This window comes from Schistocerca americana, chromosome 1 (assembly GCF_021461395.2).
Source record: "Schistocerca americana isolate TAMUIC-IGC-003095 chromosome 1, iqSchAmer2.1, whole genome shotgun sequence".
Classification (NCBI taxonomy): domain Eukaryota; kingdom Metazoa; phylum Arthropoda; class Insecta; order Orthoptera; family Acrididae; genus Schistocerca; species Schistocerca americana.
The window spans coordinates 846,377,976-846,392,225 of record NC_060119.1 but is presented as its reverse complement, the minus strand read 5'-3'; the positions used below and the strand labels follow the sequence as shown (position 1 = coordinate 846,392,225).

At 39.2% G+C, this 14,250-nt stretch overlaps 1 protein-coding gene across 3 annotated transcripts in view; it reads left to right on the top strand.

Annotated features, from left to right (window-relative positions):
- LOC124613303 (protein outspread) overlaps nucleotides 1–14,250 on the top strand; it is a 760,625-nt gene that overhangs the window by 663,243 nt on the left and 83,132 nt on the right. For all 3 annotated transcript variants that reach the window (XR_006979633.1, XM_047142013.1, XM_047142002.1), the window contains exons 4-7: nucleotides 7,374–7,562; nucleotides 11,637–11,712; nucleotides 11,858–12,052; nucleotides 13,957–14,160. Coding sequence is in view for 2 of the 3 variants with exons in the window: in XM_047142013.1 (XP_046997969.1) it covers nucleotides 7,374–7,562; nucleotides 11,637–11,712; nucleotides 11,858–12,052; nucleotides 13,957–14,160 (664 nt within the window). In the remaining variant the exon portion in view is untranslated. The remainder of the gene's footprint in view (nucleotides 1–7,373; nucleotides 7,563–11,636; nucleotides 11,713–11,857; nucleotides 12,053–13,956; nucleotides 14,161–14,250) is intronic.

Here is a 14,250-nt window from a genome sequence, read left to right as displayed (position 1 = left end):
TAGATTCTGTATCAGTCTTCTCTTTTTCCAGTCTACTCCTTTCCTCTTCAAAATAGCCATCAGCTTGTTTCGTTGAACTCTGCCGAAAGTTTTTTTTTTCAATAAATTAAAAACAACATAAATTTCTCTGCTTTTCTCGATTTATCTTTCTCTTATAAGTCTTAACAGGGCAATAGCATCTCTTACTTCTTTTCCTCTTCTATATCAGAACAGCTCCTCCTCAATACATCTATCGAGCTTGCCATTTAGCCTTTTATTCAGCACTCTTAGCAACACTAAGCTACATGAGAAATTAGGCTGAGTACTATGCCCTTCAGATTTCTTACTATTTCTTTTTTCCTTAATTGGTACGATTACTGTTCCAAGAAAGGTGCCTTTGTCGTATATCTAGTTATAGAGGTATAATATTTTCTTTCTTTCCTTGTTGAAGAAAGTGCAGAGAGGAAAAGCAAAGGAAAGATCAAACTTGGAGACACTCGAGGAGGTAGGTAAGGCTCCAGACTTGGAAGACAGATTTATGGAAAAAAGTGTGTGTACAGTGCAGGTCAAAAACAATTTTTCCAGATGTACCACGCATCGTTTCTCGAGAAAAGGGCCGTAGTGTTTCCACAGAGTAGAAGTCTTTTTGTGGATGTTTCCGCAGATGCTGATATAAATATCTTAAATACAACATTCATCAGACTAGAAGTTGATTTGGACACCACGGCACTTTCTCAGACGTGATCCTATTATATGCATGGTGGTACTTTTCGCTTGTCTTTCTGCAATACCAGAATCGACTAACCAAGTTTGTTACAGTTCGACGTGAATCTGCTATTACAGGACAACTAACATTTTACAGCTACACAAAGTATTTTCCGATATGTAAGGTACGCTGTCGGCAATAAAAAATGGCCACAAATGAGTGATTCCAAATAATTTAGATCTAGTCAGTTTCGAAGTTAAGTCGCTACTAATAAATGAATGTGCTGTCATTGACACACATTTTTCAGTCGCTTTGGTGGTATTCTTAAATAAAGCATAAGTCATATTTGAATCCAGTACTCCAAAATTTATTCAGTTATTCGAATGGACAGAGATTATTTATTTCTTATATATACGGCTGATTTTATGTATCATTCAACTATAGGTGGATTCACGAAGTTGTCGCTAGTTACTTGCTAAAAGTGACTGAGTGTTATACCCTTTTTAAGATCTTTTTTGTATCAATCCACATCGGAAATACGTCATTAAGTATAGGAAGGTTTCTGCAATCATTTCGAATTTCCTTGTAGCTACTCACACATTTTAATATTATAAACACAATTGGATAAATTACAGCCTGAAAGGCTTGCAAACTGTTTTGGTTGGTGGACAGTTTGAAATTATCCAACGTGGGCGGACCTGTCGCGCCCCCGAGGGCAGAGCCGCACCGAGGCGATTCTGCCCTCCTTGCAGACTGCCATAGCTAACCACCACCGTAAAACTACCTTAATTCTACAATTTTTTCTATGCAGATTTAGCAGCATTTTCAGTTTTGTAAGTAAGTTTAATAAAAATGAAGCAATATTAAAAATATTACTAAAATTAACTATGTTGACGAAAATTACTGTATACGAAAAATTAATTGTACCATCCTGACAAATAAACTTTCTAGAAAAACTGAAAGTAAAACAAAATCCATATCTTATTATATATGGCAGCTAATGCACATTGGTTTTGGTGTGATTTATAGTAAATACATACTCTATTTACTACTCATAAATTCTTAATAGCACATAAATTATTAATCAGAAGTAAAATAAAGATCTACACTTAAGAGTTGAAGAAATATCCTTTTTCAGAAATTGCGATTTTATAGCGGAAAAATGCTCCTACAGGAACAGGAAGAGGCGAATATGCTCCTGTTTAAAAGACTCTTACTGAAAAGTGGGGTACCAGCTGTCTCATTGTGCCTTCCTCAGCAACCATAAAATTTTTCCCAAAAATTCTGGCATGGGAACGTATTCGCACTCCCTTTAATATGCCAACTCACCTCTCACTCCCACAAGCTCCGCTAACTGACTTGCTCACACCGCTAGTGCATCCACTTCCATTTGCCCATTGTCACTCACTCATTCAGCCCAATTCACTGTCATTGTTTCCTGCGTTACAGCCACAGAGTCCTTCGTTCTGTACTACTACTACTACTACTACTACTACCACCACCACCACAGTCTCTCTCTCTCTCTCTCTCTCTCTCTCTCTCTCCCCACTGTTATCTCATTCATTCATTCCTACTGTAGCTCTCTCTTCTCACTGTCACCATCTCTCGGTCACTGTCATAGACTCTGTCTCTCATTATCACTAGCTCTCACCCACTTCTATTTTCTCCTTATCTTTGTTCCTCTGCCACTCGCACTCTCTCCTTCACTCTTTTTCTAGCACTGTTCTGTCTATGCAAACTATGTTCCCCTGTCACTGTGTCCCGTTTGTCTCACACCGCGAGTGTCTCCTGTGCTCTTTCTATATCACAGCCACTGTCTATCATCTTTCAGTATTTATTACCTTTCCGTCTTTCCCACTACAGTCTCTTCCCCTCTCTCAGAATAAAAAGCACGAATATGTTCGGGCGCCACAATTATTTGGAAAATTTTAAAAGTGGTAAGGAAGGTAAAATGAGGCAACTTTCAAACACAAATATAGGCTGTTTTGTTTGTTTGTATTCCAATAGGATCATTTTCCGACGGTTCCCTTTTCCCTGCCACAGTAGGGCACGTCATTAATATGAAAAGAACTTTATGGGTCACTAAGATTTTGATAGTTTACTTATGTGAAATTGAAATAATACAAAACTAATTTTACACCTCAGACCGGATTTTATATGCACAAAAATTTTGCATATGATTCAGTGCTACATGGGATTCCTAGTACCCTTCTGTTGATAATGGAGTCACTTTACAGCACATCTCTCCGTGCAACGTCACTTCATGAACTATGTTTTAGCCTCACACCAGACTGCGTGCATATTTTACGTGTACAGGAAGGGTACTTTGAACCTCTGTACCTCGGAAACGGATGAAGATACCAATAAAATTTTAAAGATTGTTCGATCACGGGATCTTAGGACTATATCGTAAAAATTGGAATTCGCAGCTCGATTTTGGTATGAGCAAATAGACCTTTTTTGGATTTTCTAAGGAACCGCCCATGAACTAATCGCGCCTCTATAATGCCCCTAAGGCCCCCATAGGCTACATCAAGTGCATAGTGACACACGACCTTTCCGTTGGGTATACAAACGCCGGCGGGAGTGGCCGAGCGGTTCTAGGCGCTACAGTCTGGAACTGCGCGCGACCGCTACGGTCGCAGGTTTGAATCCTGCCTCGGGCATGGATGTGTGTGATGTCCTTAGGTTAGTTAGGTTTAATTAGTTCTAAGTTCTAGGGGACTGATGACCTCAGAAGTTAAGTCCCATAGTGCTCAGAGCCATTTGAACCATTTTTGGTATAAAAATGGTCCCTAGCCCAAGGACTATCCTAAACACTTTACCCCACCTTTCTATCAGCGGAAGAACCCCGTTTTTGTGCGCGACGTTTCAGAACATATGAGGTAACGCATGCTACCGACTTTACTTAGCAGTGTCATATTCTATCGATGGGATTGCAAAATTTGACAGCCAGCTTTCATCTGTGTTCGATTTGAAGTAGTTTATCGTCCTTAATTCGCTGAAATTGCGTTCGCATTATAGATGTCGTCATAGTTACATCGTTATTTGAAGAAGAATGTGTTACACCAACTTCCAATAAAAAAATGAGAAGTCGTGTGAATCTCTTCATTATCTCTTTCACCAGGAACTTGAAAGCAGCTATTTCGTTAACTAACTCCGCTGATCGATAACTCTGCACATTTTTCAAGATAAGGTACAGAGCTTTCATTTAAGGCGTATCTTCACAGGAAATTAAAGTCAGGCGAAATGGTTTCATGTATGAGGGATCAGTTTTTCCGTTACGCTTGTTAGTCTATCGCGAACTTTGAGGTACTCTAGCTCAAACAGTTTCTAAACACAAATCAGTTGTCTCGTTGCAGCCATCTCTCAGGGCAGTCTTTTCATCTTTCTCAGCCTTCTAACACAAAAACTGTCTTGTACTCATTTAGGCTCACAATCATCTTTGGCTTTGGTTGTCTGTTTCTGCACTACTCCTGCATGTAGCTGTTAAAAAACCAAGTATCAAACTCTACGACACATCAATGGTAGCACTCTTTTCTTGCAGCGACTAGTTAATACAGTCCAAATTTATTAATACATGAGACCACATCTCTAAAGGCAGACGCATTGGTACTCAGTTTCCCTCAGAAGTTGCTTATTCAGTGGCCCATTTTGTCTCTGTTGGTCATACAGTGAAGTGGAAAAAGTCAGTGGACACCTCCTAATGTCATGTTGGACCTTCTTTTACCCGGTGTAGTGAAGCAACACGACAACAACATTGAAGCAACTCGACGGGGCATGCATTCAACAAGTCGTTGGAAGTCCCCTGCAGAAATATTGTGCCATGCTGCCTAGATAGCCGTCCATAATTCCGAAAGTGTTGTCGCTACAGGATTTTGTGCACGAATTGACCTTTCCATTAACTTATGTCCCATAAATGTTCGATGAGATTCGTGTTGAGCAATCTGGGTAGCCATATCATTCACTCGAATTGTCCAGAATGTTCTGCAACCAGTCGCGAGCAATTGTGGCCCGGTGGCATGACATCGTTGTTGGGGAATATGAAGTATATGAACGGTTGCAAATGGTCTTTGTGTAACGGAACATAACCATTTCCAGTCAATGTTCAGTTCGGTTGGACAAGAGGACCCAATCCATTCCATGTAAACACAGCCCACACTATTGTGGAGCCACCACCAGCTTGCACATTGTCTTGTCAACAACTTGCGTCCATGGCTTCGTATGGTCTGTGCCACATTCGAACCCTACCATAGGCTCGTACTAACCGAAATCGGGAGACATCTGAGTAAACGATGCTTTTGCAGTCGTCTGGGGTCCAACCGAGATGGTCACTAGCGCAGGGGTGGCGCTGTAGGCAGTGTCGTGCTGTTACCAGACACTCGCGTCGGTCGTCTGCTGCCATAGTTCCCTGCACTGTTCTGACGGATAAGTTCGTCGTACGTCCCAGATTGATTTCTGCTGTTATTTCATGCAATGTTACTTGTGTATTGGCAATGACAACTCTCCGCAAACTCCGCTGCTCTCGGTCGTTAAGTAAAGGTCGTTGCCATTGCGTTGTCCGTGGTGAGGGGTGATGTCTAGAATTTGGTATTCTTGGCACTCTCTTGACACCGTGGATTTCGGAATATAGAATTCCCTAGTGATTTCCGAAGCGGAATATCCCATACGTCTAGCTCCAAATACCATTTCGAATTCTAAATTTGTTAATTCCGGTCGTGCGGCCATAATCACATCGGAAACCTTGTCACGAGAATCACACGAGTACAAATGACCGCTTCGACAATGCCTTATACCTCGTGTACGCGACACTACCGCCATCTGTATCTGTGCATATCGCTATCCTATGACACTTGCCCTCAGTGTAATACACGACACCTTGTGTACATATGCTAAGTTCTAAAGAGCTGCCTCACCATATGTCCTAGAATACCATCTTGTAAAGCAGCGTCTCTTGAGTCGTTTTAAGACAATCGACTGAACAATCCTCCTCCAAGCAGAGCTGCTTAAGTAGTTCAGGAACTGAAATCACTTTCAGAACAAAGTCTTTCGCGACGGCACTGTTGTATAAAACGTTCTCGAAACCGCGAATGTTTTATACAAATTGGATCACTTTACCACCCATAACAAAAAGTTATCATGAGCACTGACAGTTTCTGTAGACGCCCGTACACCTGACAAGATACAAACGGTAACGATGTGGGTATGCAACTTTGCGCATCTGTTTCTTTCCTTTCGCATTTTTTCCCCACGATCCTTTAAACCGTCGTCACATTGCTTTTTACCACGTTCGTAGATGGGACTGCTAGCTTTGCGAATATCGTGTTTACTGAATTGTGAAGGCAAGATTTGGTGAACAGTATACAATCACTGCGAAAATAAAGAAGGCACAATTTCTCCCGCTTAAACACCAGTGTAGCTTGCTACGGTAGAAGTTAGGTACGATCATGAATCAACTTCGCACTCTATTGTTTGTGGATTCTGTAGTTAAAGCCGTGAGGATAATCGGTAATCATTGTGGACATTGGGGTGAGTATTGATTTTTATATTTATTTATTCTGTGTATTATACGTACAATAATTGTGTGCACTATACAATAATAATAATAATGTCACTGGGGTAGTAGATTTTGGAGTGGAATTGAAAACTTGCGAGATTGTTGTTATAGGTTGTTTAGAAGCAGTATGCGCGTTTCTCCTCTGCTTGCTAGGATGAATAAAAGTGAATTTGTCGTGAAACTGTCGAATCCTAAATGCTGCCAAACACGAAGATCGACATTTTCTAACAGCCTGTTGTTGCAGTATGCCATTTGTACATAAAAGGTGTAGTTTGTTTTACCACTTACGTTATGAAGATGTCACGTGATATAATTTTACTAATTTTCGTACACTGTTATGGGCATGAGCATTTCAAGTAATTTTTGTATTATCGTTTTACTTTGTATCTTCAGAGTTCCACGAATATCTGACTAAAACTTCTTGTCGGTACCGATGGTAAACTTAAGTTACCACCTTATTTTAGCAAGTACGTAGTCACTCCACACTCCACCGCATACGTGAGTGGCTGGACGAACAAATTTTGCCGCCAAAAGTTTCCAAATGGTAACATAAAACATGTTTTGTTCAAATCGGCTTGATAGCAGCCTTTCTACCAGTGAGGGAACAATATGCGAAGTTGATATATCCAATATAGGAATCCTCCAAGGATGTCATTTCCATCCTCACAGGCAATCTTTTCTTTCTTTTGAGTTTCTTAGGCCAGAATCGGTAAAATGTTTGAAGATATCAGTATTTCTGTTAATGAGCTTTACTTCAATATCACAAAAAATCTACAGAAAACATTTCTGTGTGGGGTGCAAGGTTATTTTGTTAAAGTCAAAGGCTCAGACTTAGCTGGTGGCTGTTGCTGCTGAGCAGGGTTAGTTTGGAAAATTAGTTAGTTGGACAGTCTCTTATTCTTAATTTTTGTGTTGCAGTGTGGCATGTCTGTTGCAGTGTAGGATGTAAGAATTCAATTGATTCATCATTTACCTGAAGGGTTGTTTTTTTTCCCAGTCACGTGACTTCATTCAGAGCGGTCTCACAAATTTTCAAAATTACAGAAAGATAAACACGCAATATTCAGCAACATGATCTAGATGTTTGTCTTACATAATTAATGTTGACACTATTTGTTGCTTATGTTGCAGCCCGACACAGTACCCCAGGCAAGCATTGATATGAACAAGGTGCTGGAAGTGGCAGATGCTGAGAAAGTGACGGGGAATGCATTTAGTCTAGCGATCACAGCACCTGATGGCGTTCATTTCGTCAAAGGCACCAGCCGTGAAGAATGCCGTTGGTGGGCAGATGGACTGTCAGTTTACCCAAGATCCAAGGCATGTACCTCTAGAGATATTAAATTTTATGCAAATGCATTAGGTTGGATATACCTACTTATAGAATGTAGAACCTTATTTAGATCTATATAACTAGCCTATTGCAGTTATTCTAATAACATCTTGTCCCGTACCTCCACCAACACCTAGCATTTTGACCCATAATTTAAAAGTTCATTTATTCATTCATACTCAATACTTCGTAGATTGCACAGAGAAAGAGAGGGAACATTCAGGAATATCGAATGAAGGGAGAGATTTTAACTACCTCAGAGAAGGTGTAAAAGGAAATGGTAGTAGAATGAGAGACAAAAGAAGATGCTTGAGTAAAAAGAAAGATACCAAAATCTCAGAACATCTGAGTCACATCTGGAAATGTAATAAATACTAACATTTGTTAGGATGCAGATAGTTCAAGGGATTAAAATTCAGGGGAGTTCATACATTTTAAGTTGGAAAACTGTTAAGAGTCTTACCACATGTAGCAAATACTGATCATGTCACCTAGAGGTCATACAATCAAAGTGTAGGTAAGGATACTACCACTTACAACTGTAACATTGTCCTTACCTGTTGTATCCAAATGCGATTTTCCATAAAAAGAAATGGATTATGTATTCTTATAAATGCAAGTTCAACACAATCAGTAAGTGACTTCTGATGCCAGATAAAGATTTCTAAATGATTCTTTGCCATTTTCAGTGATGTTGAGCATTCCAGTGGTGATTCTTATTTTAACATTAGAACTCAGTAAAACTATCTGCACAGAATAAAATAAATGTATCTGCAAACAATTATAGCATAGACAGCATGCCTGTTTTCTTTTCCTCCTCCTCCTCCTCCTCCTCCTCCTCCACCTCCACAATACCTCTATTCTCGTGCATCTGTTTCTCTCTGCTTATGTGATCTTAATTTTGATTATACTGTCAGTCCATGTATCACCTTCCATCATTTTGCGGCAGATAAATTGTTTTACTTATTCCATTTGCACTCCAGTCCTGCTTTATTTTTTACATCCAATTGTTTGCTGTTAAGCATGTTTTGTTCCATATTTCGTGGCCAACATGTTGTCATCATCCATCTTAACAACATACCCTGGAATTCTCTTGTGTATAATGCTTGAAATTGATTCAATATGCTTAAGCATCTCCAGTCTTGATCTACGTATCCCAACTAAATGTCACTTTCTGTCCCCCTGATACCTTTTTAAATTTTTCATACGTCTTCTTCCAGCTGTATACAGACTGTCTTATACGAAGTTGTACTTGCATTGTGTAACAGCTTCTGCAGTATCTGATATCTGTTCATTATGCTCTTGTTCATCTGTAGCTTCCCTTATACGTTCAGCCCAAATAACGAAAGCTGTGTATATTCTCATCTGCTTGATCTTCTACCTCCCAGACAGTATCTGCGTTAAGTATTGTAATTTTATTGTAAGTTAACTTGAGACCAGCTTACACCGTTATTACAGCTAGACTTTTTGATCGTACTGTAGCATGCAATGCTTTAACTTGTTTGCAATTTTCATATCTTTAATCACCATGGTTTTATTCATCTATATTCCTCACTTCAAAGCTCACCGGTGTATGATGCTAGAAGTTTTGCATTTTGATGTATCCTTCACTAATTCGTGTGCATAATGCTCAGTTCTCTTGCACAAATAGCATTAAGTTAAGTATTCCTGTCCATCATGTTCTCAACCCTGATTCTTATTTTCTGGATTTTTAGTATTCCAACTGCACATTGCTTCATACCATGCTGGTCTTGTTATAATCTGCCAATTTTGATCAAGGGCTGTTTGTTAATTGCGACCAGTTTCTTTATGTAGTAAAAATAGACTTTATATCTTGGCAAAAAAAGACAGTTGTCCAGTATAGGACTGGAGTGGAAATAGTTGCAGGGCTCACTCTGTAATGACCATATGGGGATACCATTCCATGTAAACATGGCCTCAGCAGTGAATAGTATCAAGGGAAGCAAGTGATGACTGCTATTTAACGAGTGACAAAATTCATGTCGTGTGCCATTGTCGCCATTCTGGAGTTAGTGGACATGCTTTATGTGAAATGGGTTCAAGTTTTCAGCTTGTCATGTTTGCCACACATTGATAAGTGCAGAAAGTCATTCTGTACTAGTAGTAGGACCATGCTGCACCATTTAAACAATGTGTTGCGCTTACTATACAGGTTGTTGAACTACACATTCAGAAAAAAATTGGGGAACTTTAAAGAATACCTTTTTCATGCATTGTGCTAAAAACTCTGATAAACTCACTACAATGAGGAATTTGATTTTTTGGAAAGCGCGGACAGTATTCTTTGATGCAGCAGGAATACTGGCAGCACAAGAGTCTTAAACATGCAGCATATCTACATACTTTTGATTAGTGTAGATGTGGGGCATGCAGTTAACCAATATTTCTGTCTGATACATTCTCAATCCATCACACTACTTCACTCACAACACATCAAGGACAACTGCGCATCCAGTGGACTAAAATGACAGAAAGAAATACATCCTGAGGAAAGAGGCTGGAAGCAACAGGTTAAGTTGGGCTAGAATAAAATGTCAAAGGGGTGGGTAGGTAAGAAACAAACATGCACATCACAAGCACAAAAAACAAATATACATTAAATGTGTTCTGTTGTGGAAACCATTTGGAATGGGGCATATGTTCCTTGCTTCAAATGATTGTTCCTGTCATATCCCTGAATACTGACAATTCCTCCTGGAACACGGTGTATAATACAAGATAACAAACTTGAAATCTGTTCCTCATTTAGCAGTGAAGTGAAATAAATGAGTGTCAGACATTATCTCTACCACATTTTTTATTTCCTTGACTTTAATTCTTAACCTGTTTTATCTGTTTTAAAGTAACTGTCATCATATGTTGAGTATTACTTGTCACTCAAATATTTTTGTATTTATTCAGATATTCACAAAAGAGCCAAAGCTGTGGCTGTTACTTGAAACAATTAAATAAATGTATTGTATGTGAAATACATTTAAGCACAGACGTTGAAACCGAAATTAATTTGCTACGTTGCTGGTGATAAAAACCTACCATTTAGAATAGAGGAAGACTGAAATTACTGTTCATATCAGCTGTTGGGTTATGTAATTGTTGAATGACAGAGCACTTGCCATCTGGGATAAGGCCAAATTGGATAGTTCCTGCCTGTGTCAAGGCTCATCATGCAGTCTCTGCTGGTAGCTTGGTGGCTCCTCACTTCCATCCTCAAACCACTTGATTTTTCAGAGTGAAATAATTTAGGGTCTTTGATGCAGTACAACAGTGTGTATGAATTTTAGTGCAGTGCAAGTGCTGTAAGTACAAGATACTGTGTTTATTTCTGATTAGGATTATCACGACCTAGCTTACGACTAGTGAAATTGTTAGTGGACAAAATTACAGTTCTACAACAATTTCATTTCGTTTTACTTCGTACAGAAAGTTTTTAAATTTCACATCGCCTGAGTTGCAACTTGTAATAGTGATAGCATTTAATAAACTTTGCTTCATGTTGAGAGGAATAGTGCAGTATCAAAGATTTTATTTAGTGGATTAGTAGCTTATTATATTTGTACATATTTTATTATGATTATTGTTGTTGTTGTTGTTGACATTATTATTGTTGTTGTTGTTGTTGTTGTTGTTGTTGACGTTATGAGAACTTTATACTAGCCCGTCTTTGTGGTATTCATTATGCATTTCCTAATTACATTGATCTTACGACATCTGAGATTAATGATTCACAATTACTGTCATATAGTACTTTCTATTACATTAGATAAAGATCAGTGCTAGGTACTGGGGGAGCCACTGTCCTGTTTCAGAAAATTGTAAACACGAGCATTTAGTGCTAATTTTTTGGATCTCAGGAAGGCATTTTTATTTTTATACCTTTGTTTTTTGCACATAACGGTGTAATGCACCCACTCCTCCCACCCTCCTTTCTGAAGTGTTCTCTAATTAGCATAATGTGTGACATTAACAAGCAGCTCGTATTCACAGAACTACAAAAAGCTTACATTACAGCTCATTTAAATGGATTCCTGCTATTTTTACAGGGGCGGCACAAAAGGAATGCAACATTTCCTGGAGGTCAGTCATCAAGTATACTTCCTCCTACACAGTCAGTCAGAGGTGAATGTTAGCTTGATTATGATTTGTTTTTACAAAGTTAATACAGAGGAGTTCGTATGTTGACTTGCTTAATGTAACTTATGCACCAGATGTATGAAAATCACTGTTGAAATAAAGCCACATTTCGTACATTTTTCATTACTAGCAACTACTCCAAGCGACACACGACCACGCTTCAACAGCTGTCATACTGAACCTTTACGACAACCTCCTCCAGCACCACAGCGCAAATGGACTACGAGTGAAGCAGATGTGATACCAACAAGAGATGTGACTTCACCAAAATCAACCATTGTCCCATCAGAGTTGCACACCTCACCAACAACAGAAACAACCAAAGGTAATAAAATTTTGTTGTGAAATGAGTACAAACATTCATTCATGCATACCCATGTGTTTACAAGTGAACCACTTCTGCTTTTTTACATGATGTGTCTGTTAGCGCAATGATTTAGACATAATAGTGTAATTAGATTTCCCATTTTACATTTAGTACTACCAACATATCTGTATAGCACGTGAAAATGATCCATACATATTAAAAACTGAAATGTGCAGTTTTTATGTTCCACAATAACATTTATTTTAAAATTAGTTGTGAACTGGCCTTGGCTTCCGAGGCCATTCCCAGCAACTTACGACTAAGCAGTGTGGGCACACATCATCAGTGAGATGGTGATGGTGATGACGTTTGGTGGCACTCAATTGCGCAGTCGTCAGCGCCTGTACAAAGGCCCCATTCTTACACAGTCCTATTTTGACCCAGTCCAATCTAGCCACTGTCACAAATGATGATAACGATGACTATGATGAAATGGTGACAACACAAACACCCAGTCCCCGAGCAGAGAAAATTCCCAACCCGGCCGGGAATCGAACCCGAGACCCCGTGATTCTGAGGCAGCAACGCTAGCCATTAGACAGTCAGCTGCAGATTCGTCAGTGAGAGTTTATAGCTGTACAAAGATTGTTTGTCCAAAGATAATGACCTTTTACAAAAATGTGTGTGTGAAATCTTATGGGACTTAACTGCTAAGGTCATCAGTCCCTAAGCTTACACACTACTTAACCTAAATTATCCTAAGGACATACCGACGCAGTGGTTAGACACTGGACTCGCATTCGGGAGGACGACGGTTCAATCCCGTGTCCGGCCATCCTGATTTAGGTTTTCCGTGATTTCCCTAAATCACTCCAGGCAAATGCCGGGATGGTTCCTCTGAAAGGGCACGGCCGACTTCCTTCCCAATCCTTCCCTAATCCGATGAGACCGATGACCACGCTGTCTGGTCTCCTTCCCCAAACCAACCAACCTAAGGACAAACACACACACACCTATGCCCGAGGGAGAACTCGAACCTCCGCCGGGACCAGCTGCACTGACCTTTTACAACTGCTGTATATATCTATATGGAAACACGAGTATAATGCAATCTCAAAGATGCTGTGAAAAATAAATCTTACATTAAATTATACAGATTAGAAGTAAAAGAATGTACATGCCATACAGTACACATGTTAGTACTGATACAGACATGGGGACAAAATAACTGGTGAATGTTATGGATAGGTAAAAAAAGAGAGTGAGTCAGAGGGGAGATAGGAGTCAGTGGAATGTTGATGGGGAACAGTTACACTTTTTGCAACAAGCATACTGTCTTATGGCGAGAAAAATAGTAACTGGCTGCTACTTCAGCAATGATGTGACTACATTTGATTATTAACGATTCTGTGACGTGTTTACTGACCGTGAAAATTTAAAGTAATTTTAGTTTTCTGTCTTTATTGGCTCTGTGTAGAATTTCACTATGAACTATAAAATAAATATTGTAATGAAACAACAATACTGTGTAGTGCAGTTTTTAATATGCCCTATGTTCTTTCAAATACTGTAGGTATTTTCCATAAATAATTTAAACCAAACAGTGGAAACTCCATGTAGGAATATCAGCATTGTAGAAAAAGATAGACTGCAGACAAGCACGATTAAAAGACACTCACATATAGCTTTTAGCCACAGCCTTCATCAGTAAAGAGGACACCTCATTGGAGACACTCTTTACTGATGATGAAGGCTGTGGCTGAAAGCTGTATGTGAGTGTCTTTTTCATTGTGCCTTTCTGTTAACTTGACATTTCTTCTTTATGGTAAGTGGCAATCTATCTTTTCCTACATTGTCCATAAATAATTTGTACACTTTATGCGTAACTGTGAAATTATTATTTACTTCTTTGTTCAATAAAGGGTATGGTGACAAACCTGTGTCATCAGCATCACCACCAACAAGAGATAAAATACAAACAGAGGAAAAGAGTCGAACTAGACGTGTTGTAAATAGAGAGAAACGAGGAGTAAAGTCAGCCCGAAGTTTCTCGGAAGATTTCTCTGGTGTACCTGGTATTCTTCCTTCGTGGCGAGAAAGGAAAATGGCATCAGCTGATATACAAGGTGAAATCTAAAATAAAATTCTGTAATTTTTTAAAAGTAAAGCTTTGCCAAGGTAATTTCATTGTAATCTCGTAATTTGAACTGCCTTAT